Source organism: Triturus cristatus, chromosome 8, assembly GCF_964204655.1.
Source record: "Triturus cristatus chromosome 8, aTriCri1.1, whole genome shotgun sequence".
NCBI lineage: Eukaryota > Metazoa > Chordata > Amphibia > Caudata > Salamandridae > Triturus > Triturus cristatus.
Genome location: NC_140591.1, coordinates 750258266 through 750285357, shown reverse-complemented (window position 1 = coordinate 750285357; position 27092 = coordinate 750258266). Strand labels below are relative to the sequence as shown.

The 27092-nt window shown below is 43.5% G+C and overlaps 1 protein-coding gene across 3 annotated transcripts in view; it reads left to right on the top strand.

The window, feature by feature from the left end:
• The window catches only part of COL4A1 (collagen type IV alpha 1 chain), a 626471-nt gene that overhangs the window by 455251 nt on the left and 144128 nt on the right, over positions 1-27092 (top strand). For 2 of the 3 annotated variants that reach the window (XM_085622171.1, XM_085622169.1), the window contains exons 35-41: positions 8336-8434; positions 8545-8634; positions 10588-10727; positions 18776-18902; positions 18989-19069; positions 20132-20230; positions 22686-22736. In XM_085622171.1, the coding sequence (XP_085478297.1) occupies positions 8336-8434; positions 8545-8634; positions 10588-10727; positions 18776-18902; positions 18989-19069; positions 20132-20230; positions 22686-22736 (687 nt within the window). Of the gene's footprint in view, positions 1-8335; positions 8435-8544; positions 8635-10587; positions 10728-18775; positions 18907-18988; positions 19070-20131; positions 20231-22685; positions 22737-27092 lie in introns of all 3 variants that reach the window. The other variant, XM_085622170.1, reaches the window with a different exon arrangement.

Genomic DNA, 27092 nt, shown 5'->3' with positions numbered 1-27092 from the left:
TTCCCTGCAATCCTCGGTGCATCGCTGTCAAAAGTTCCCAAACAGGTCACATCATTAAGATATAGGGAGAATAAGGTCGAAGTAAGGACACAGCCTTGGCGGACCCCTTTGGGAGTTGCTATTCGCTTTGTTAGCTCTCCCTGGGTGGCCCATCTGACCTGTGCATAGGTGTCCTGGTGCTATCTCACTATAACATTCAGTAACTCAACAGGGAGCCCCATTTGTTGTAGCACCGCCCATAGTTTATTCTTGAGACCCAAGTCAAATGCGGATTTCAGGTCCACAAAGACCATATAAAGATAAGCCTTGTGGAGGACAACTGTTTTCAAATAAATTCCCATAAGTCTTAAGGCCTGGTCTATAGTGCCAATACCACTACGAAATCTTGCTTGCAGATGTGACAGGGACTTGGTCTCATTTATTCACTCCTGTAGTCTCATTACAATTTGTCTACTAAAATCTTTTTGTGTAACATCAATCAAACTTATGGGCCTGTAGTTTAGGAGTGCGTCTCTATGGCCTTTTTATATATTGGTATTATCTCGGCAGCTTTCCAACTGCCAGATATTTCGGCCCCTTTAAGAATAGCATTTGATAAGATATTAATGTGCATAGCCCAATTCTCTGGGTCCGCACAAAGCGAGTCACCAGGGTCCCCGTCCGGACCTGCAGCTTTCCCCATGGCGACACAATTTATGGCTGATAGGATTTCATCGTATGTTAGAGTTAATGTCAATGAAGATGGTGGGCATAATTGTATACATGGTGGACATACTTCTGATCAATCTACTTAAGAGGCACACCCCTCTGAGGCTAGACCCAATAAAGAATCAAATAGCACAGAAAAATTATTATACCAAGCCTCTGGATGGATGTTATTAGCTAAGTGATCTTTGGGGTTCTGCCTCCTATTAGCTAGCAAGGGCCAGAATTTATTACAGTCCCTAGATGTCCCAGCCTTGTATAGCTCGTTCCAGATCCTATTTTCGCAACTCGTATGGACTTTAGCCTGGACCCCTTCATACAGATTCTGCTGCATCCTCACTTGTATCGGATCCCTGCCCTTTAAAGCCAAGCATGCTGTTTTTTAGCTATTTTGCAATACTTATTATAACATCCAGTAGAGGCTTTCTCCCTTTTTTTCTTACTTATCTGTTGCCTCTATGTAAAGAAATTCCCCAGATTTTTAAAAAGCTTTGCATGGATTACCTCAATTTCCTGAGATGGAAGCTGCGAGGGGTTAGGTTTATCCAAACACCCAATAGCCTCCTGAAATGCCTCATGCATAACCACTATTGATTCTGGCCTAGATGCCACATTGGCCCATTTAAGCCTGTGGTTATCATTAGATGGATTTAAATTTATTGAGCGGGATATTGTAATATGCTCTTGCTGGGTGATCAACTTTCCTGGTAATTTGCAGATGACAGCATTATGGTCACTATCCCATCCATCAATTATCATGCTGTCATCAACAAATTTTCACAATGGGAAACAAATTCAAATGCAATGTATCCTGCTAGTGCGGTTTATTCGATTGTATGTATGTGAGGCATGTTGATCGGATTTTGTCTGCCCATTACAGGCCCTCAATCCACATGCTAGCATGAAGGAGAGCATCTGGTATGCTACCTCTGCCCATCCCTTCACAGGTGGGATCTCGAGAAAGGGAACCCCCCATTTCTCGCCTTCCACCTTGGTTAATGAGTGGCTAACATTGTCCAGAGGTTCAAATGCAGTATTAAAATCACCAGCAACTATTGCTACCTCATGCGTTTTTTACTGTTCCCTATGCACCCACAGTTGTTTCAAGTCTAGTGTTTCTCTACCCGCTCTGATCCCCCTATTGTACATATGATACACATAGATCTAATCTCTACACTCCCCAGTGATTTTAATGGATTGTATGTCAAAGGATGCTATCTTTAAAGAACATGGTGTTATATTTAGGGAGGTACGTATCCATATTGAGAGGCCACCAGAGGGGCATCCTCTTCCAATGGAGGTTACAAATACAACATTTGTACATATGTACAGGTTCCAGGGCCCAAGTCTCCTAGAACTGGCAAATATCAAACTGGTCAACAAACAGACAGCAATAACTGTTGCCAAGCTTGGTACGTAGGCCAGCCATGTTCCACATAAGGATATTTATATTTGCTTTTGGATTTGGAGAAGTGTTGTAGTTGCATCAGTTTCTCCCAGAGAAAGTACTGTATACAGATCGGGATTTCCAGGAGTATTTGTATACTGAGGGTGGTTGATGACCACACAAAATCCCATATTTGTGCCTTTTGTGAAGGTGCTCCTATCTTCCAGTCAGTCCACCCTTGAGAGCTCTGAATCATTATCCCTGTCTCTGTTAACAGAGGCAGGTGCTGTGAGTGCTCGAAGTGGTAGTCTAAATTTGAATTGCAGATACCAGCTGTGCCCTCAGCTCAACAATCTCTTCCTGTAGCCTTTATAAGAGCAATACCGCTAGGCATCTCCATTCCCTCAACATTATCTATGCTCATGTGCAACAACAGTTAGGCCCCAGATTCCTCTGGCATCTCATGGGTTCGATTCGTTCTTGTTCCCTCCTCATCATTGCCAATGCCAATTTGGATATCTGTAAGTGCAGAAAATCTATTAGAACACACAATTACAGGTGAGACTGGGACCACCCCCTGATTAGATGGGCCATTTACGAGGGATTTGGTCTCATTCACCCCTGGGGTCTCAAGGTGCTGTAAAACATTAATACTTTGGAACGGGGGATATGTCCTCCGCCCTGGTAATAGCCATAGGGCTAGTTGTAGATTGGTTGGTAGCAGTCCGGGATCATTTTTCCTTCCTCCCAGGGAGGGGCTTTGTTGCCTTACGTTTGCCCATATAGACAAATATAAAAATGCTATACACTTCAAATATTCACCAACAAGCTTGATACCTGCACTTTGCTGGCCCTTTTTTCCAGTCTGGAAACTAGTCAACCTGTGAAGCAAACCAAAGGGGTGTGGCCCTGCCCTCCCTCCTACTGGCACTGATGGGTGCAGGACTGGTCCGCCCTTGGCGCGGTCTTTGCCCACGATCGGCCCGCGTGTGTCCCGCACCGCGAGAGATAGAGAAGAGCTATACAGCGCACAGCGCGGGGAAAGCAGAGACAGCCCCTCCTGCTGTCGCAAAGGATGTTGGGACACCTAAACCCTACTGCTGTTGAGTTCTGCTACTGCTGCCTGCACATTCCCAATATCGAATCTTTCATAGATTCACATCCTTGAATCTTCCCCGTCGTCATGGCGGGAGTTCCAATGTAATTAAAACAAGCAGTACCATGTAAATACATTAAAAGACATAGAAAAAGCAATTGACATTGTTAACAAATTCACATTGTTTTAATAGAACCAAACTTCAGCCAATCAGAGACCAGACCCTGAAGCACTCTTCCACTACAGAGGCATCATACCTCATAATTCTAACCACACGTCGTGTATGAGTGAGTCTCCCTGAGCTCTGCTCAGTTTTTTCAGCTTAAGTAAACTTTCGACCTTAGCCTTCTTTCAGAATTGAACCATTTGGCATGCTACAACTCTGAGGTACTATTTAAAGGATTGTAAGCATTGCAGAACTTTTTCTGCTATGACTTTGAAGGACAGGGAAGCCAGACTACTCCTTTGGCTTCAAAAGAAGAAGACTCATACAGATTCAGGATCTAAGGATGATGTGGGATGGGGTCACTCTCCAACTGAGTGTAAACATAAAATGAGGGCTTTACCTCATGTGACAAGGACCCTGAAAGATCAAAATCTAGAAGTAAAGCCTTTGGGTCTGTAAAACCTGTCAGTACTAAGGACTCCAATTCAAGTTCCTCTCACAACAAATTGTCATCCTCTTCTTCTGTGACGCCTCTAAAGGAGGCATTGTCGACAAAACATCTGCTTGTCAATGGATCTGTTGTCCATGACTGCTGCTTCGAGGGGAACTTCGTTGACGGTTCGCTCCAATAATAAAAGTGATGTCGGTGACTCCAACAATGATGACGACTATGACAGCTTCGTTCACGAGACTGACAATGACTACCTCGTCAACGAGGTCGTCGACTACCATCCCGTCGATGGGATCTTTCAGATCTCCAGTGTCTAGACCTGCGTCACTGCCCATAGAGGTTTGTCGGAAGCTGACCCCTTCTTTGTCGTTGGCACCATAGTCAACGATCCTGTCAACAGTGCAAAAACAGACTGTTCTTCCTTCAGATGGGGCACCATTGACCCTGCGCCCGGACAAGACATCAACTAGCAAAATCTCTCCATTGCCTCCAGCACATCTCCTCAACACAGAAGAGACAGTGGATGAAGGACTTTTTGGACCAGCATGCAGTCCCTCACAACGGAAAGTAAAGTGTCAAGATACTGATGATGAGTAGAAGCATTTCTGCTTATTTTGAAGGAGATTATTATTTTTCAGACCGCCAGCCGTCTGAGACTCATTACCACAACTCTTTTCAAGAGCAACACCCTTAAGATGAGCCTTCTTAAGAGCACCTGGGTTCAAGTAGGGACCTCATATCAGTGCCTATATCTTTGGTCACAGACTTGCCTCATATGCCCAATGACTGCTATAAACGTTTTCCTGAAGCAAATGTGCCAGTACTACTCACTCCAGGGTGCTCGAATGCACCTGGCACCTCTGTCTAGGAGCCTGGAGGGCCTTCAGCTGCAAGGGTAAAGGATATTTCTACCTCCTTTCACCATCAGGGATGATTACATTGTTAGTGATACAGTCAACCAGAAGAGGGTCACCTCTTTCAGGACCAAGCAAGGAGCCGGTCAGGAGTGGGACGACTGTATTGCCCCTTTGTTCCCATCGACAGCAAGCTCTCCTCCAGAAGACATAGGAGGTTTTCATGAGCTATTGGAACATGCTTCCAAATGCTTTGACTTGCCTCTCCAAGTAAAGCAAATAGAATGCTTTCTTTATGATTTCAAGGATTCTGCGGGGAAAGCTGTCACATCCATCCCCATTGTGGATTATATTTGGGAAAAAGGCCTGAAACTGATAAACTCTGACATCTGCCACAGTGGTCATTCTTCAACTGCCTAAAAAATATAAAGCTCCTGATATTCACCTGCTTGTTTGATATGTCATCCTCATCCTGATTCTTTGGTCATGCAGGTTGTCCAGAGACACTCCAGAAACCCTTTCACCTTTTTCCAGCACCACTGGATAAAGAATGAAGACAACTAAATGACATTGGCAAGTGCTTTTTGGCAATGGCAGCCACATCTATTTAAGCTTCAAAAGCAATAGCCATCTTTGGATGCTACGACAGACAGATGTGGATGAACTTATCTGCCGTCATTGAGTTCTTGCCAGATCACTAAAAGAAAGAGGTTAAGGAGATTCTACAGGAAGGTGAAAGGGCTTCCTCGGAAATCATTCTAACGGCTATGGATAAATCCTCCACAGCATTTAGACAGATGGCTGGTGCGGCTGTGTTACGCCGGCAGGGCTGGTTAAAGGCTACACCCTTCCACCCAGAAGTTCAGGCCAAGATCCTAGATTTGTAATTTGATGGTGAGAATTTATTTGGAAAGCATGCTGATGATCCTCTGCAAGCCATCAAAACAGATCCTGACACTGCTTGTTCCCTGGGGATGTTGCAGCAATGACGTTTTCAGTCCTTTTCATGTAGGCAGAGGAAGAGGCCAAATCTTGCCAAGGCCTTGCTAGTTCTCTTCCCATCAGGAATAACAGTGTAAATACACTACTCAACAACAGTCCAGGGCCTTCTCAAATTCACATTTTCAAGACAGTCAACAAGCAGGCAGCCTGGAAAAGTCCAGGATGCTGCTAGCAGGCAGTGACAATTTTAAGGCATTTATATAGCAGGATCTTAACCTGAAGGTATTGGAGCACTTTACATGAGCACCAGCTACATTACACAGGCACACATTCATTTGTGTAGGCACAGGGAGGTTAAGTGATTTGCCCAGAATCACAGGCTGTTGCCAAAGCCGAGACTTGAATCTGTTTCCCCAGATCCACACTCAGCAGCTCTGGCCATCAGTCCACATCCAGTTTGGCTTGACTGGTGTCATAAATAGTTGACCTGTATCTGTATGATTTTAACAACTTTGACAGTCTTAAATGGTCCTTTGTCACTGGTACAATTCACTGGTCCAATTCAGTAATGTGCTCTTTGTGGCTGGAAATACAGCAACATTTTTGACTTCTTTAAAATAATTACAGAGCACAACAAAACCATAATATAACAGACAGCAAAAAACTGACGCACCAAAGGCATACCAGGACACAATGCAACAAACAGTCAAAACAGAAAATAGCACAACAATCGCAGTATAAACCCAAACTAGCAAAATGCAATAAGGCAGCACCAAAATAAAACAGCATGTAAAACCACACATACAAACGCTCAACAAAATGCAGCACAACAAATATACACAACTATTCTTCACACACTGTATCACCTTTAGCAAATCCGGTTTCATACGTATTTGGTAAAATATGTTTGCATGAATCACTGCCTTGTCGTACATTGCCCATCAAACATGTTTTGTGATCAGGCCCCATGTCTTCCTTAATCAGTGAGCTGTCAGTCAAGGGAGTATTTAATCTCCAGTCTGTGCTTCCATACATATACATATACATATTTCTCCTCGTTACGCCTCACCTGGGAAGGCAACACATCTTGATGCGATCCCAAGTTTACAAGTGTAAGAAAATCCAGGAATGTAAAAAAAAACCATGGGTGGGTTTGTAGGAACACCCACGCTCCACCCATAGCAACACCTTCTCAGTGCAGAGGAACGCAAGCTTGCACTGCCTTGAGTTACAGCAGATCTACCTTGCCATGCAGAGCCACGCAAGGTGACATAGTAAATCTCGCTGAAGCCCTTGCAGTTCCCCTGTCTCAGCATTAGCGGTGGAGCGCAGAGCACCAGTTTTGTGTGCCGGGAATAAGTTAATTAATTTAACTCGATATTTCTCTGAGTTAGTGCTTTATTTTCAGACCACAAATCTTAGAAACAGTGAGCAAGGTTGGCCTCTTTACGTTTCTAAGCTGAGTTATCTAATAATAAAGCACTAAGGACCTCATTACGAGTAGCCTGTTATTTTGATACAATAATGATTGCATGGATAAAATCCTACACAAATGTGTTCAGATTTTATTGGATGCTATAATTATAGCATATTCCTAGCTTTTGGGGAAACCATGCAGATGTTGGTGCTTAGCATACCAAAATCTGCATTTGCAGTGAAAACTGGGCCCTTTTCCCTTGTTAAATAAATTCTGTCATGTTCGACCTGCCAAAATGTAACTAATGGTATGATTTTTATTGCACCTGGTATTTACCACTTTCAATAAACTTCGTACCACTTGTAATCACAATACATGCACAATCAAGAAGTGTTTGTGAATGGATTGCATTTTAACTACCACTCATAATGAGGGCCTTTGTCCGAGAAATATCTGGTGAAATTAATTTACTTTATGCCATGTGGGTGTTGAAAACCAGATGCCCGGCATGATATGACCATTGGGGTGAAGTGTATACATCTAAGCACTGGCCAGACAGTCTTTAAAACAAGCATACTTAAGCCAGACAAGGGATGAATACCATTTGATGAAAGAGGGCCATGTTCCTGAGATCTTCCAATATTTTGCATTACAGTAATATCCCACACAATTTATTTATAGGAGATTAGAATGCACTGTGTCCCTGTCCCAGATCCTGGGTTACTAGGTACTTTTTGGAGGAAGGGTGGATGGGATAGCTCAAGAAACACCCTGTTGTTTCTATGCCCACATTATTGATTTTGGTCAATCGAAGAACATTTAGTTTATGATTATACCAAAACTTCAGTTAAAGACAATCGGTAACAATTTGTGTACAAGGTACACCAAGATGATGCTATACTGTTCTTCATGACTGCCACATTGAGTAATTGACATTAAAACTAATTTCAAACTATCTTTGGGCTAAAGAGTTAAATTTAAGGAGGCTTAATTGCACATATAGATATAGACTTGGAATATGGAGCTGCTTCTGTCTGACTTGTTATAGACTGTTAATTTCAGACAAAATTTGAGAAGCTTGTCAATCATTTTGATCAATTGATGTGAAGAAAAACATGCAGTTAAAGGAGCAACTTCTTATATTGCTTCTAAATCTCATTGACTATGCTTCGGGTTCAATGCCCATTGATGCCATTAAGCTTTTCCGTACAAATTACTTTTGTTAAAATCATTGTGAAGAGTCCTATATTGTAATTGAGAATATAGCATTCCTGACTAGCTAAATGTTTGACCTGTGCCTCTTTCTGTACTATTTAGGGCAAAGAGGACAAGAAGGGCTACCAGGATTTCGTGGGGACCCAGGAAGCCCCGGGATGCCGGGTAAAGACGGAGAAGAAGGGCCCGCTGGTCAGCCAGGTAAAGAATAATCACCCTTCCCACACTTTGTCATATGTGTTCAGTGTTCCCCCTTGCAATAGAGTCTATACCATTCCTGAAAAATAATATGGTTTTCTTATCTCTTGTAGGAGCAAAAGGGGATCCGGGTTCCCCAGGACAACCAGGAGTTCCAGGATATCCAGGGATAAAAGGAGCCATGGGTGAAATGGGTTACCCAGGTAAGCATGTTGGTGCCTTACATTGGTTTCCATGTATAAGAAAGATAGGGAATTATCGAATCTGAATCAGGGAGTGAGCGCGGTACTCCAAAGGAACTAAGGCCCCCATTTTGTTTGTTATTATGCTTCCCCCTTTGTCTCACTCAAGTAGGAACTACTCCCCCCTCCAAGATGAGCCTAAATGTAACTAGCCCTCTCATGTATGCCACTGAAGTGACATTGGTTAATCTCACCCGAGCAGGACTGCAAGCCATACCCAAGTATTTTCTATAACTATTTGGGATTTAGCTGAATTATAGAAAAAATTCCCTAGACTAAAATTATGGTCTTTGAGACACGTATTTGAAGAAAAACTTTACATTCTTATATAATGCAGATTTCATGAAAGAGTAAAATCTTCAAAGTAGCTGGGTTACAGTCTGATTGAATGCATATAATGAGATGTCCATTTTAGGGATTATTCGGTACTAACCTAGTAACAATGAAAGCCCCAAAAATACTGTGATTGGAGCTTTGATGGCTCCTCTGTATTTCCTTTGATAAAAGCATATTTAGGTATAAGGGTGCAGCAAATTACTTAGAGAACAGATACATTTGATTATTAGAACGGGAGAGTGCTTTATCTTTACCACTGTTAACTCCAAGCTGGCTATTAATTGATTGCAAGGGTTAATTGTTTCTATATAGCCAGAAATCTATAAACTAGGTGCTCATTTTAATAGCACCCACCTACCCTCCCCTGGCAACATCAACACTACTCTTCTAAGTGTGACTGAGGACCGCAGAAAAAGTACAGTTGTAGGAAAATGTCAGCATGCATTGCATGCATATGTAATACGAATCAACCGAAGTTTTGCATTTGGAGTTTCATGCCTATTGTATATGTATAATTGACTTGCACGCAGAATGGAGTCTTTGACTCTTAACAGATACAGTTGCACCCTGTATTTCCCACCCTGGATCTTGCACTCTGTACTTTGCAACTCAAGTTGTGAAAGGGTTCCATATCATTTCCCGAAATGTGCAACCTTTACTCTGTCATCTTGGTGTTATTGGGTGATCTGATAGTGGGAGATCTGGGGGTGTGCTACTGCATATGCACCTACCAGTATACTGATTACAAGAAGCTCTGACTCCAAGTGGCATTAGAGTAGAACGTCCACCACCTTAAATATCTCTTGGTGAAAAGAGAGCACATTTTTCGTGAACTGTCATAGTTTTGCCCCAACGTTAAAGCAGTGGTAAAAATTGCATACCTACTGTGCATCTGGAAAATCCCATGAAGTGAGTCTTGGCTCACTACTGCACTTGAAACTGCATGTCATCAAGTGAGTGCACATTGCACAATTGAAATACTACTGCTTGCGGAGTTAATGCACATATTACAGAATCATTATTTTGGGTTGAAGTACAGGCCTTAATAAAGCTATCAGTTATTGTTGGTAGTTGGTAGTGTTGTTCCTGTTAAGGTACAGATACCTACAATATATCTTCGCTTAGTTGTAGGAATTATGAAAGTCAGTCCTATCCCGCCCATGATCCACTCATTGTCAATTCTGTTTGAAGAAACCCACTCACTTTTTATACTCATATCTTTACAAATCTATTTGTCTAGCTACAATTGTGCACCCACCAGCCACTCCTGAGCAACACAGATTACATTTCTGCCATCAAGAGATATTTCATGTACCAAAAAGCCCAAACACTGTATTAGACCTTTCCCTTGAAGACCAACCTGACACATCTCCTCTGTGAGGTACCAACAATAATGTAGTTTTTCAGGGAATAGACCATGTCTCCATTTTAGCATTTCGAATGATGAGTTTGCGATTGTTTCTGAATTATCAAACTTCAGAATATGTACTTTTTCGTTGAACAGAGATATGTATCGATATATGAGGTATTCGTAGTCTAATTTGCTTGATATTATATGTGTGCTTACTCTCTTTGCAGGTACGCCCGGTGACAAAGGTGTGCCAGGAGTTCCAGGCCCACCAGGCCAGCCAGGATTTACAGGGTTAAAAGGTGATAAAGGGACAAAAGGAGAAGCTGGTTTTCCTGGCATTGGACTCCCAGGATATCCCGGAGAAAAGGTATGGATGATACTGACCACTCTACTTTCGAATGTGCAAATGACTCACCTCAACTCACTTGTGAGGAATTACTTTTTTTGTTCTTCCATTCTGAAAATATTGTTCACATGGAAGAAATCCCTTTTGTACCTTCATCAATATTCGGTGCCTACCCTCCACTTCCCAGCTTTGATCTATCCCTTCAGGGGAGTAAACCTCCTGTTACTATTTTCAGGGTGAGAAACCACTCAAAAAGCATGGTGAATACCCACAAAGTTACAAATATGTGGCGTCCCCTGGCCTCAAGTGACCACAAACTGCCCATATGAGGTTTATCCAAATATAAAATGACACCATAATGACGTAATTGATTTTATACCTGGGTAAAGCGACTCGTGGTTGCAGTTTCGCATTTTATGAATCTACACAGATTAATGGTCCTAGGTGTAGAATTAGCTTTGTGAATCAAGCCCACTGTCTGTAATTCTTGGTAATGGTATAAGCGCATCCTTTCAGCAATGTGGCATATCTGTTGAAACGGTGTCTCAAACCTGTAGAGATCACATGAGTGTTTCCTTATTCGTACTAGTTTGCTTATAAAGCCTCTGCACAGGAAAACCCTGTCAAGTTTTCTGGATATCGACAGTGATTATGAATCAGGTCAATTTACTTATACTGCATTTAATTTGCATATTTGTTTGAAAGCTGGTAAACCTTGTTGAACTTTGCTATTCCGTCACTAAATACACAATAGTTTTATTTTCATTATGTTTCACATTTCGGCTTCAAACTGACTGACTGCACAATTGGGCGCCTGTTTTCATTAGTGACTTTTAACAATATTTTAATGGATATACTTGCCACTATCCTTGTAATGAACAGGTGGAGGAACTTTATTTTGTATCTAAGAATAATCTCTGTAATACAGTAAGAGATGTATTCAAAGCCAATAATTAATAGCAACATCTTTATCCAATTAATCAAAATATGGGGGGGTGGCGTGGCCAAGCTGGGGACCAAGATGTCCACACGGCATTGAAGCTCCGGAGCCAAGTGCCCTTTTCTGCCCCGGTTCAGCAGTCATCCGTCATCATCCCCTTGCTGCTGGCGCTCAAACCCATGGAGGGAACCCTCCCACCATCCTCAGCCACTTCTCTTGAGATCCAGGATGCTCTCTGTGGCACCCTCTGTGCAGCTGACTACCTGACCCGAAACACCCCTTAGAGGCCCTGCGGTGATAGGGACTGTGGGTGAGCCTGAGTGTGGGGCAGTGGCGCTACTGGCCTGTATGGGGCCTAGAGGGCTGATGCCACTTCTTCGACACCAACATGGCAGTGACTAAACCTGAGGCCAGATGAATGCCGCAGTGACTGTGGAGGTGAGGCTTGAGCTGTACCACTGAGCGTCTGGGGCCGGCTCCACATGTGCAGAGGGCTGATTAGGGAGCAGGCCTGCTCCTACGATATCTGGCGCTGGGGCGTCAGCGGGCCAAGACTTCCTCTGTGTGTTTTTGGTCCCCTCCACACTGGGGTGCCAGGTACGTAGTCTGTGGCCCCACCACCCCCATGTTTGCACAGCAGATGCAATTCTTATCATTGGGGGGCATCAGATCTCCTGTGCACCAGCCATAAAGTTTGCACACCACTGCACTTAGCCTAGCACCATCCTTACAAGCAGCCGCCGCTCCTGGTTGAGACTCATCACCCTGGTACTGATAGTTGCACTTGAGCCTACCCCTTCATCAGACCATGCTGCCTGCAGATGAGACCGCTCTAGGGCCTTACCTTCCGATCACCATCTGCACTGGTTCATAGCATTTGGGCTCTCTCGCATTGGGGACTCTCTTTGCAACTTGATTGCATGCCCTGTGCTTATGATGGGGTGCTGTGACTCCAAACAAAAGAAACTCTCCTTTAACCCGGCCAGGGTTCTGAGGTGCCACCATTCACCTTTGGATACCGAGGAGCCCTCGCACAGTGATGCTACCCCACTGCAGTTGGATGGTGCCTCCGTCATCATGGCTGAGCTCCACGCCGGATTCAAATCAGTAGATACCTGCTTCACCTGGACCATGTGAGCAAGAGCATTGACCACCACATGACATGACTCAATGGGGCAGAATACAGAATCTCTAAAATGAAGGACAATGCCACCAATGTTAGGAAGCGCCTAGACAAGGTAGAACATATGCTTAAATCTGCAATATCCAAAAACGAAGACTTGGAATCACACCACAATAATCTGCGGTTCATGAGGGTGGCCGATTTACACAAACATCGGACGCCCAGAAGCATTCATCAAGAGCCTACTCACAGAGCTCTTTAGCAGACAAGACTTTACTGAAAGTTTTGTAGTAGAGAGAGGTCATAGAACACTGGCCCATGTCCCCCTAGAGGTGCGCCGCCGCCCCTGTTTATAGCTCGTCTCCTTAAATTCAGAGACTGGGACACAGCACCACGTTGTGCTCAAGATCTTGGCCCCCACCGATATCTGGGCTCAACTCTGTCCCTATTTCCAAGCTTTACACTTGTGGTCCAGGAAGCTCGGTGCAAATTATCTGATGTCAAAAGTTGTCTCAAGAAACAAGACCTCAAGTACAGTATGATTTACCCGGCGCACCTACGCGTGGAGGTGAATGGACGTCAGCTAACCTTCAACACCCCTGCGGATGTGGCCTAATTCTGTAAGCATAATAACGGAGAGAGCGGCCATCCATGCCACACACCACCTGATCGCTCACCCGCTGCATCCACCTCGATGACCCAGCACCACCCGTCTGCATGATTGAACCACTTTCTGTCTGCACGTTGTTTGACTGACATTATGTACCCATTTAGACCTTGGCCTGCCTGCAAATAAACTTTCCCCACAATGCCCATTTATGTCAGATGATCGGCTTGAACTGACACCTCCCAGATATATACTCAAAGTACAGTAGGGCATTGGCCCCTGAAGCGTTGCCACCCCTCCGAGGTGTACACCGTAATGTTACACCTTTTGTTCTTTGTGTGTTTGTTTGGGATTCTGCAGTTGTTGGATCTTCTGGTGTTGTGTGGGGGGTAGGGTTATTATTGATCTATTAAGTTTTTGTTTGTTTGCTGCACTGCTGTCATACTACATTCCATTGCTGAGACAACACGCTTTACACTCAACACCATACCACCTTAAAGCACACAGGCCCCCAGTCTGGAGGCAACTAGGGACTTGACCTTCCATGCATAACATGGAACATTTTAGGCCTGAACAATGACATGGTACCAAGCTGGCATCTCTTCAAGAAACCCATCTCTCTGCCCAGGATGACTGCCCCTTTGCGTGTGTCACCAACCATTTCTTTGCCTATTACAGTTTCTACTCATGTGGGGTCTGTATTTTGATTCACAAAACCATCCTCTTTGTATGTCCTTACAAAATCGCTGACCCAGATGGCAGCTATGTGCTCCTCTATGGCACCCTTGCTGGAAAAACAGTGTTATTAGTCAAAGTTTATGCACCATACACCTATTCTCCTTAATTATATCAAGATATTTCTGCATTGATGGGGTGTACACAGATTGAATTTATCCTGATGGGGGCGATTTTAATATACTTTGCCACCCACCCATGGACTGCACTGGCTCATCCGCTATCGCCTAGTCCTGTTCCTTATGTGCTCTCAGTGATCTCCTCAGTACTTTTCAACTCTCAGATGCTTGGTGCACCTGCCATCCCCATACCAAGGTCTACACATTTTATTCAACCCCTTCATGATGTCGGGAATGAATACACCACTGGTTTGTGTCACGGGGGACCCTCATTTGGCTGACGAATGTGGCCCATATGTCCCGTACCCTTTCAGATAATGCCCCGGTCCGGGTCAAAATGTTTATAGCATATCAGGGCCACACGGTTAGGCAATGGCGAGTCCCAGAAAATGTGCTACATGATACAGTGTTCAAATCAGAACTTTGTGATGCTATCAATCAATACTTTCCATTAAACTCTGGGTTGGCAGACAAGCACACCACTCAGTGGGAGGCCCTTAATGCATTTATCCGCAGTGTTTGCCTCGTAAAGCATGCATGGGTTCTTTGGAGTATTCACAGTGACTTATCCAGGGTGGAGAGGGAACTGCAGGATATTGACTTGGCCACTAATGGATGGTGCACACCATGCCAAACTACACAGTTGCTCCAAATTAATGCAGGAGTTGCGTGACTAGCATAACTTGAGATTGCCTATATCGGTAAATATGCCTGAGCTCGTCAATATGGGGAGGGGGAAAGACTGGGCCACACGCTATCACACTTTACCGCTCTTGCATCCTAACTACCATAACAATTGCGTGACGAGCCTCATCGCTGATGATGGTGTGGCTGCAGTTGACAATGCTGCTATTGCACAAACATTCCTAACCTATTATCAACAACTATATACGACTCCAGCGACCAGTGACTCAGAGGCGACTGCTGAGTACTTAGCTGAGGTAGCCATGGTTTGGCTATCGGAGGGACAGCAGCAATTCTTAGAGGCCCCTGTCACATGTGAAGAGATAGCGCAGGCGATCGATGCCTAGAGTTGTTCCAAGGCCCCTGGCCTGGACAGACTCACAGGTCATTTTTACAAATCTTACAAACATATTTTGTCTCTCCACTTGCTGGAGGGGTATGCAGAAGCACTTGAAGAGAGCATTCTACCACCCACCCTTCCAGCAGCTGTCATTACCCTTTTACTGAAACCTGGTAAGCCGGCGCACCTTTGCAGTTCCTACAGACCATTGTCAGTACTCAACCAGGATAAGAAAATATTGGCTAAAGTTATTGCCGCACACCTTTCCCTGCTGATGGAGCAGATAATCTCTCCCATTCAGACTGGCTTCGTCCTGCACTGCTCACCTGCCATTAACCTCCGCACCGTCTTTGCCATACTGAATCAGATTAGCCGGACCCTTCTGGCAGCATTCTCTCTCTTGGACACCGAGGAGGCTTTTTATTCACTGGAATGGTCATTCCTGCCAGTGACGCTGGCCAAGCTAGGGGTGTCCTATGACTTCAGCAACCTCATCACGCTCCTATACGCTGGCCCTATGGCCCAGCTATGGGTGAATGGTATGTTCACTGAGGCCTTCCCAGTGTCTAAAAGAACATGTCAGGGTTCTCCCCTTTCACCCTTGCTTTTTGTTATTGCCTTGGACTCTCTGGTGTGGCATCTGCAGGACGTCACATACACAGAGTACCCTAGATTCTCAATGGTCCTCTATTGGCATCCATGTATGCCGGTGACATCTTGCTATTTGTCCGAGATTCACCCTTGCACCTTCCTCCCATCGTATGAGAAATTATACGCTACAGACACCTCTCCAGCCACTCTATAAACTGGGGTAAATTGGAACTCTCCACTTACTGATTTTACTGTTCCCTGTGATCTGTAGTACCCCCTGCATTGGTGCACAGATTCCCCCAGATATTTAGGAATCGTGCTGCACAGACAGAGCGCGGAAGTCATTCGCCAGAACTAAGACCCTGGCATTGACAAACTCACCTTGCAGGTGGAGTGATGGATTAAATTACCGCTGTCTATTGCAGGGCTGATTGCCATCATGAAAATGGTAGTACTCCAGCGCTCCCTATATCTTTTTTTAAATATACCTATTGCATTGACCAACATTTTTTTTGCCACCCTACGTAGCCTCCTGACGTACCTGGCTTGGGCAGGCTGCTGCCCCAGAATCCGATGTGTAACACTGACCCTCACGTATAATCACAGCGTCCCGGATTTTCACCTTTACTATTTACTGGGGAAGTGCCACTTTGCCTACTATTGGTACCATCCAGACTCCCCTACCTGAAACCAGAATGAGACAAGGCACATGACCTCCCTTTGTCCTCACTCCTGCCTTTGGGACTCCCTGGCAAACCTGCTGATATACAAACATTGTCTAAGACCTGCTGGGCATCGTCCAGTCACCGACAGTAACTGGGGGCGGGTTATTGTATACTCCCAGCTTGCCCGTCACAAACAATCCATGGATCCGTCTGACTCAGGAGAGGCTTATACAGCGCATTTTGATAACTCATAAGCTACCCACAATGGGGGATCTATTTACGAGTTCCAGGGTGTCCATACGACCTGCACCCACTATCCCTGGAGGCCCTACACCCATGGATAACTTTGTCTTTCACTGCCTACATGGTACCCTGCGCGACGCCCTATCCACATACCCTGAAGAGCCTGGGGACTCACCCCTGACTTTAGTAATATCTACCACAGATAGAAGCAGATTGGTTTCTCGGCTTTATGACTCCTGCCTGGTGCTAAGGACAGCGGGTACCGAGAATTCCAGGACCGCCTGGGAACACAACATGGAGAAATTCATACCAGACAACACCTGGTGTTGCTGCTGCATGCAGACCAAATTGATCTCTAACACCCGTATACTCAAGTTGCTCCATTATGAGTATTTACATAGCTCGTACACCACGCTGAAGGTTCTAGCAAGGTTGGATCCATTGAGGTTGTATCAATGTCCCAAGTGCGCTGTTGGCCATGCCAATTTTGTAGATTAAGCCTGAAATGTACTGTTATCCATACTGTTCTTGGGGGCTGTTTTTGCCTTAATCTCAACCATGATTGAACATATGGTCAACCCAGATCCACTGATGGCACGGCTGGGATATGTCAAGCCCTTAGTCCGGGACTGAGTTGCTTCACCGCTATAGAACTGTTACTGGCTAAGCGGCAGATATTGGGGCAGTAGCAGCGTTTGCACTACCAGCGACTGGTTGAAAAACATGGCATTCTGCTAAAATATCAGCAGAATCTCTGCCTCCGTGCAACTTCTAACCTCCTGACCCAAGGATATTTGGCAACCTCTCCAAGACTGTCTATTTACTTTAGACCCTAATGACACTGATGATGCCTCTGATTGAAATTGATAGCACATCCCATTTATTGTTCTGTAGAAAACTGCCTCTTGACCTGCAAATATGTATGTGTAACCCTTTCATTCTTCGCTATTTCCAGCCTGAGTATCAAAGTATCTCCCCGTTAACCCTCCATTTGATTGCTGTATTCACTTTTACATATAAAGTGCACCTGTTTTTCATATAATGCTGTGGCCGTACATGTACATCTATGCTGTGTGCAGCATTGTTTGTCTTTAGCTTTGAAAAATGATGAATAAAAAAAATCACAATATCAATTGAGAAATTAAAGTAACAATTCAGCAGTGATGTCATCCTGAGTCCATGAATCTGCTCATCTTTATCCATCTCAATACACAACTCTGATTCATGATTGCCACTTGGTTAAATCTTGGCCTATAGTAGCAGCAGATGCAATCATAATGGAAAAATAACATTGGGAATATTCCTTCAAAGACAATTGAGGTCACTTAGGGTTTGATGGAGTTGGAGAATTGTGGTAAATCAGTGGTCATCCTGTCTTGTCAAACTCCCAGTTAACCTGCTTTACTTAGAAGCAGAGGTAGTACTGTGTTTATGTTGGTGGAGCCACAGCTAGTACTGCAAATCGGCCCATTTATTTTTTGCATTGAGAAACTAAACACCATGTTTTGTTTGTTTATTTTCTCAAGATTAAAAAGTTTGCAGAGCAGGAGTTTTAACCATGGTTCCCACTCAGCAAACCTTCAATGTTGTGAAGGGAGCCGTCACAGCACAGAAATCAAATCCCCACCAGGCAGTGTGACCACACCTACATCATCCTGGTGAAACAGTGCTTCTTTGGCCCAATCTTAAATGATCCCCATTGTCAGTCTCCTTCTGAAACTAGATGAACATTGGTTCAACACTTCTTGAGAAAGTGATGAGGAAACCTCTTTTTTGTAGGAGCCAGCATTGAAAGTCATATTTTTGTACAAATCCTTTACAGATTGTGCTGTTTACTTTTTATCCTTTTTGGTAGCATGTCGCTTCATATATATGTTGCATTTATGTAGCCAACACAACCTTATGTTGTTTTTGCCTGTCTATGAAGGAACTCGTTCAGTGCCCTTGGACTGTTTTCCCTTGAATGTGTGTCCACAATGTCATATATTTTATGTTAATACCTGATTATCATTTCCTTTATAGGGCGACCCAGGTAGAGGAGGGGTCCAGGGTGTACCCGGAGAGAAAGGGGACAAAGGTGACTCCGGAATGCCTGGGATGCATGGCTCACCGGGTCCCAAAGGATTTCCTGGTCCTCCTGGCTATCCAGGCAAGTACTTTCTTATCCACATGATTTAGAATGTAAGGTGGCATATAACGAGACAGGTGATCACCTTGCCATCTTGATTTCTTCAGGTAGCCCAGGTACACCAGGGGAAAAAGGAGTGGAGGGTCTCCCTGGCATCAACGGCTTCCCAGGATCCAAAGGGGACCAAGGTATGCTGTCAGAGATCCATATTATTCTTATTTATAAAACATACTTATCTTGTGATCCTTGCACCTCACATTTTGCAAACTAAGATTACATTACAATCACCATCTCACTTATTTTCAACATATGCCAGGAAGCAACATGATCTTCTGGTCACACTTCTGCAAAGCATTATTACTAGGACTTTGATGCTATGGTACAACAACTATTTTGAAGGACTGTCCTTCAGCAGCTTACAGAATAAATATTGGTGTATTCAATCTGTATACATTTCCCGTGGAGAGTTACTGCTATGGAATCATTTATTAAAAGAGTAATATACAGCATATGTATCTGTTAGAAAAATGTTACTCATCTTTAGTTATTGTCTTTCTGCTGGATATTTGATCATCACATAGATTCCTCAAGACCCTCTCTATTCACTTCTAGGGATATCAGTGTTCTTGGCCAGAGTTCTTTCTGTCCTAAGGACCTGGAACATATTGTGCAGGGAAAATTAGACGGAACATAGGCATCAAGAACATGGTGACTCATTTATGAAATTATTGCGTCACTTAAAACAGTGATTCCTGTGACTCTGTGGCAGGCACCGCTTAGGTATCACCTTGCATTCGAGATGATAACTGTTGAAGAATATTGTGGATATACTCTGACACCTGACAATGCTTCTATAGTGAGAAACATAAATGAAAATCATTAACTTATCTTTGAAGCAGCTAGCCCTTTTCTGACTTTTTATAATTCATGTTGAGGGCATACTTTGCAGTTTATATTACTCCTGGCCACACTATCAAATGTTTATGTATCAACAGATTTATAGAAGAATTTTTGCAAATGTATGGAAAAGGTACAAGAAAGTCTACAAATTATAAATATGACACTAATTTGAAGCTCCTAATAAATTTACTTTGCATTAAATGTCTGGTTCCTGCATCTTTGATATATTATAATTTTTTTAACCATGGCAGGGTTGCCTTTGATTTGCCTCAAAAATTTTCTTAAACCAGACCATGACAAACTAAGGGAAGCAACTAATGCACTTTTAACTTAGAATTTATGTTTTTCAGGTGAGCCCGGTCAGTCAGGAGCACCTGGTACCATTGGTGAAAAAGGTGAACGTGGTTATGATGGAATTCCAGGGACACCCGGTGACAAGGGAGATCCAGGTAAATGCAAAATGTTGTTTTCATGTAAAAAACTGCATGTGCGATAATGAGCTGTAAAGGTTAGCAATATTAGCATTTTTGTGTCAACAGAAGTAGATGATGTCCAGGTGAAAGCTCCTGATTAGTATTTGCTTCTATGTGCCAGGAAATGGCTGGCAGATAGAGCGAAGAATGCTATGGTGGGCCCCTGACCACTACAACATCCCCAGTACTCATGTGCCCAGCACAACTAGTACGGGCAACCCATGCCTTCCTGAACTATAAGCAGTCCAAGAATATGCAGGCCACTCCACCTCTTACAATAGATTTCCCGGCAGCAACTCAGAATGGTCTAACCAAAAAGACCAGTTCAGATTCATCTAAGGTTACCCCATCACAATTACTGAAATACTGTTTATCACTCAATAAAATTGGTCTCCCTCCAACGATTCATAATTGATTGCTATATTTACTCAATTCTGATTAGCTGCTTTGGCGGCTAATCAGAAAAGCTGTGTTCAGGCTGAACCTTTGGAACAGTTTCTGTTCCATAGAGGCATGGGCATGCCAAGCTAACGCAGTTTTTTTGTGTTGAGGCATGGAATCTATGCAATTAGGTTCTCCTGCAGTGTGTATTTTTTCAATGACATAAAACAAATTCTGCTGTTCATGTGAAGTAAAACAACGGCTGAATTCGCCTTGAATTTTAAGTGGTTGATTTCACCACCTATGCTGAGGTATTTAACAAAACTGTCGGTAGGCTCGACTACATGATACAGGCCTCTTGAGGGTAGATTACTTAAAACTTTACTTCCAACAAGGTGGGCATTAACTCCCTGTGCTTGTTGATAAAGCCGGCTAGATATAGATTACACAAGCAGTATCTTTTGCTATGAGCAGATAAGAAAAAGGAACCAGGAGACTGTTTCTTGACTGCCAGGCAGACATTCCTATCCTGGGCAGTAGATAACTATGTGGTCCTCATGTAGTAGGAGTATGTGGAGTAGATGGCATCAATGTTGTATCTACTCTTGTACTAGCAGGTCTCAGGGAAGCCATTCACTGGCCACTGTCTACATTGTTCACATGTAGACCCAAAGGAATGACCCAGCTCTGGCTAATATATCCCCTTATGGAGCTGAATACCCTACAACTAATGGTGTATTACATAAGTGAATGTACACATGCAAATCAGACCCACCCACTGTCAATGAAGCGCTGGGCTCCCTTCACCAGAAGTCACCTCCTCAGGATATTGCTTCATACTGGGGAAGTGGCTTTCGCCCAGCTGTGGGTTTACCTTTCTCCATGCGGGAACTAGATGTCCATTATATAATTTGAACTTTGATCTGAATCTGCAGGCCCAAAGAAACGATCTTCAGAATATGACATTAAGAGATAACAGTATGACCACAAATGATTTAAACGTTGGCAATTAACTCAAGGGAACAGCAAAATATGAGCATATTTTGTACTAGTCATGACATCTTATTGCTTCAAAGTAATGGTGCCTACCATAGGCCTCAACAAAGAAGTTATCACAAGTGCCATATAATTGAGTTGGGAGATAACCTGGCACACTCAGGGCTCATTCCTGTAGCACTGTCTTCCTTTACCTCTCCACCTTGAGAATGAGTTCATGAAGGACTGAAATACATCTCCTTCATTAAGGCGTTAGACCTGCCAACTCCTGGCCTTTCAGCTCTTCAGCCTGTTCTGCTCTCATTTTGTGGGGAACTCACTAGCGTAACGAATCTTGAGGGGGCCTCCCTGCAAGGCACGTGGGGGGGCCCCCTCCGGGCTCTATCAGGAGCTCTGCAGCCAGAGTGCTGTGCTGAGGGGGCCCCCTGGAGCTTGGGGGCCCCCGCACCATGGGGGCTGCGGGGGCCTGCGTTATGCCCCTGGGGGACCTATTGTCATGTGTGCACTTTGAAACCAACAATTTTACCATGAGTGCTATTTAACAACAATAGAAATAAAAGTGCATTATTCAGGTGTTTCAGCATCTTCCTCTAAAGGCACAGCAAGGTACAATACAACGGATCATAATAGTGTGGTAAAGGGAGTTTGTGTGTCACACTGATGACTAAGGATCTGATTTTTAGGATAACTGTAATACAAAATCTGCTGAAAAATCAGACTATCTTATCCTATGCCTCCGGCAGGAAAACCAGTCCCTTAAAACTTCCTCCTATTGCAGACAGACTCCTATAGCTTCATCATTAGATTCACTATGGTTCAGTATGGTCAGCTATTTCATGTTTTATAATAGACCAGCCTCCCAATATAAAGTTACTGATCCATCACCATGTCTGAAGAGTTAACTCCTCAAAAGACCTCCATGTAAATTGAGGAAGGCCTTTACAAAAAGGTGCCCCTAATTTTGCTGGCACTCCTCTTCGCCATCCAGCAACGTAGACAAAATTCAGTTTTTTGTGCGAAGGTTTTTTAATTTTACTTGCTTTTACATTTGTAGGTTTTCCAGGCCGTGGGCTTCCAGGACTTACCGGCACAAAAGGAGAAAAAGGTAAAATTGAATTCAACAATGTGTTTTTATTTGATGAATTGTCTTCCTAATATTTGCCTTTCAAACACCAAAGCATAGTGAAGTTTAACCACTGTCTCTGTGAGTAATCAGTATTTTATTTCTCTTGTTTAAACATGTGCATTTCTAAAGTGCTGCATTCACATGCATGCATCATCTTTTAGGAACATTAACTCATCATTCTTCTTTGAAGGCATTTGCAACAATAGAGTTTAACATGCGTCTTTGAAAATTAAGTTTGAAGACATGTCCCAGTGGCATAATTTGCCTCAAAAGCAAAATGACAATCCAACTGTGCCTTGCAGAGGTACAGTGGACTAGATTTTGGTGGCTAAACACCAATAGACTGGATTACGGCCCACAGTAATTGCCACTGGCCTAAATGAATTCCAGAAATCCACTCATCACTGGGGTTGCATCTGATCATATACAGAAAGTACTTGGCTGAGCAGTTCAGGATGGATTTTTCCTATTGGAGCAGGACCAAGTCTGATTTGTATATGGCTGAGTTGACATGGTGGGGAAAAAATGATGCACTGGATCGCGGCCAAAGTGATTAACAGTGGCTGCACTTAATACAAGCAATTCACTAATCACTTTTGTATTTGTCTCACCTTCCCAGTAACCACATACTGAGTTATATGTAGCTTTACCATAAATTCGAGTGGATCTTTTGAATATTTAGTGCTGTCAAAACTTTATGTGATGCTGACAAAGGCAGCATATAATAATGATTGGATTTCCTGGATTGAAAAGAGGGAACATGCCTGTGATCACATAGAGAATGTTATAGCCACATTTCACTGCAGAGTGGCTCGAGACCCTGTATATCACCATACAGTCGCACTGACCTTGCGTGGACAACAGTGCCCACTACCATTAATTTCATCTTGAGTGCATTAAGCTCTAATCAACCTTATGACACCCAGAGAGCTTCTTTGGCCAGTTTGACTGATAAGGTTAAGAAATTATCATCAGGCATGTCTGAAAAAATTGACTTCTTGCTGAGTATTATATCTGTGTACTTTAAATGCGGTAATTAGGAATGGTCCAAGTCAAAATATAATTTTGCCTTTGAAGCATTCCTATCTCTATATAACACTGCCATTGTTTAGCATTTTCTTGTACTTGTGCACCACTTATTGATTGAAACCTATTACTGGCTACCTTATCTCTCTTTATGGATGCACCAACCCTGTAGCTGAAATTCTCCAGCAAACTCATATTCCCTCTAAAGTGTGGTGAATAACAACATATGCCTGTCCTAACGCCTGAGAAACAAAATGGCACCTTCGATCCCCTTACCACCCACCAAACCCTTCCCTATAGGATAGCGGAAACCAACTCTAATTCATTTATCGAGTTCCTGTCAATATCCAACCTGGCAAGGGCTGACATATTATCCTGGTTAAGGTATTGAGAGAGGTCATCTCTCCTGCACTGCTGAATGGCTTCATTCCCAGAACCAGATGGAAAACTTAATTGGGTGGTTTCAAGGTATATTGCAGCCTTGAAACACTGCCACTGGGACAGTACCTCCCTATGCAAAATTCCACTTAAAAAAGAGGTTGAAGATAGATCTAATTAAATCTTTCTTTATCTCATATACAGAAAACCATGCAACATAATTCATTGTTTATATGAATCACTGTCTACTATAAAGCAATACAAAAAATACCTAACAATTCCCACTGAAAAGGAAACATGTTCCCTATCTAAAAAGAAGGTAGTGCGCTCACACTGTTAAACAGAAAGTTTGCTACTCTATGTCGACAACAATTCCAGAATACTTACAGGGGCGACTACTGCCCCCTATTAGGTTTTATGCCATTTTTGGATTAGGAGAAGAGACATTAATCTATTTTCTCTTAAAATGTGTTTGAGTAAGGCTCTTCACTTCCACAACAACCTCTAATGAGCTTTTCACTTGCTTAGTAATGCAAGATGAACTATTACAGGGAATTCTCATACTTCTGTAAGACACACTTTGCCTTCATCTTTCCTTTCACCGTTGAGGGCCTCATTTCAAGTGGGCTGATAAATGAACCTGGAGATACCAGCGCTTGAGATAATCATAACAGAAGACATATCTACTCCAAGTGCATACTGTTACAAATTACCAGACCTCAAAAGGAGAATGACATGCTGCAATCTGGACTTACTGTTTCTTAGTGCAATAGTGCTACAAGGTCAGCACACTGACACAACCTCCTTTATTTGCTTTCACTCATTTGCTAAAGCTTCATTTTGAACTTCCAAGACATTACCAAGGTAATTTCTGAATTAAAGAAATACACTCTTGTTCCAAACTAGCTGAGGAGTGATTGTAACTCCTGGATATTTCTTACCAAGATAATTGCTGGAGGTGTTCGAGTGAAAGATTCATACAAACTACTGCCATAGTTGGAGTGTCAATCCCTTGTTACTTTTGAATCAGTGTGGTAACTAGCCCCCCTATCTCCCACAGGAGAGTAGCCTATGAGTGAGTGGTATCTAAGTCTCCTCTCGGCATTTTCTTTGGAGAGAGTGGGGGGACTACTCTTGATTCCTGTGGGTTCAGACAAGAGAGGTTAGTGATTTTTCCATCCTTGATAATGTACTGATTTTCAGAAGCATCACCAGCAGCCTTGGCATTGGCATGTGGACACTCCTGTGCCTTGCATAGCTCTTCCCTGCCTGATCCTCCTTCTGCTTGCCATCCAGCAAGTTCAGGCAGGTAACCAAGGGAGGTAATCTCCTCTCCAGTGCGCTCTGGGGCAACCTTCTCTGGTACCCTATCCACCTCAGTTGGGAGACATTCAAGGGATGGTTTCCCGTGCCCTTTGCCCTTCCCTCTTTTGGCAGCTGTTTGGGCCATTGTTCCAGGCTTCAGGCTTCCTTGACTCCCTTCCTGGGTAGCTAGATACCAGTGGTTGCACAAATCCACTCAGGCAACCCCAACATTTCCAGGTGTGACCTGAGCTCCACTTCCTTGCAGGTAGTGTGCTCAAGATCATTCTGCAGCAAACAATCCACAGTCATGGCAGGGCTCACCTCAACTTTCAGAATACCTGAGATCCCCCCCACTCAAATGGAACAAGAGCCACTGGGTGGTCACCCTCCTGGTTGTCTACTACTACAATCTGGTGAATTGTATTGGGTATGATCTGCTCTGGGGCCACCTGCTGAAACCTTATCATAGTCATACTGGCTCCTGTGTCCCTTAGGGCCTCCACTCCTTGCCCATGGATGGTGACCCACTGCTTATACTTTGCAGTATTGTAAGGCAAATTGGATATGGGCACCATCTCTATGTCACCCAGGGACACTATGGTAGCCTCACTGACTCCCCTCCTATGGACTGTGACAAACTTCTCCCTAGCACTACACTAGCCAACCCTGGTGTCCTTCCTCCAGCTCTTCCTTGGGCCCAACATTATTCAATGTTTATCTAGAACCATTGGCTAACATTGTAAAATAAAAGAGGATTTGAGATCATTTTGTATGCTGATGACACTCAACTGATTAACTCCACTGACGATAAGTATGATGAGCTGAGCGCCTTTCTGAGGCAGCAGAGTGGCTACATATCCTCTGTCTAAAAATAAATGCAGATAAATCTGAGATTTTGTTATTTGGGGGTGTCAATAAATTATAGTGATTAGTGGTGGCCAACAATGTTAGGCCCCACACCTCAACCTAAGAAAGTAGTCAAGAACCTGGGCTTTCTAATTGACAATGCCGTGTCCCTGCAAGAAAGAAATGCCAGGGTTCAAGGGATTTTCTTTGGACTGTTACGTACCCTTCAAAAGTTATTCTGATGGATTTCTCTAGCGTGGAGAAGGGATGTAATCCAAGCTTGAATCCTGAGTAGGATAGATTATGTAATTGGATTGTATGTAGGCATGCCCAAGTACCTTTTTACATAGCCCCAGACTATTCCAAACATTGCTGCTAAACTTATTTGTAATAAGAGCAAATGGAGCACAGCACTGTCCTACCTTGACCAGCTCCATTGGCTTCTGGTCCATAAATGAGCCATTTTTAAGCAAATGTACTATCTGCTGAGAGCACTTCATGGGAACAGTCCTATATTACTGTTGAACTAAGTCAATTTTCACAAACCCACACGAAACCTCAGGTCAGCCAATAAGGCTCTAATATCTTGCAGAAGAACAAAAAAATCCCAGATGGACCGCTGTTCTTTCAACAGTTTGGCCGCCACTCACTGGAACAAGCTCCCTCAGAATTTACACACTGTGTCCGACTTGCTGACATTTTGGAAAAAACTGAAGACATGGCTATACCAACTCTATGAACATGATGAGAGCCAGCAATGATAATTGTCTAGCGTAGGGA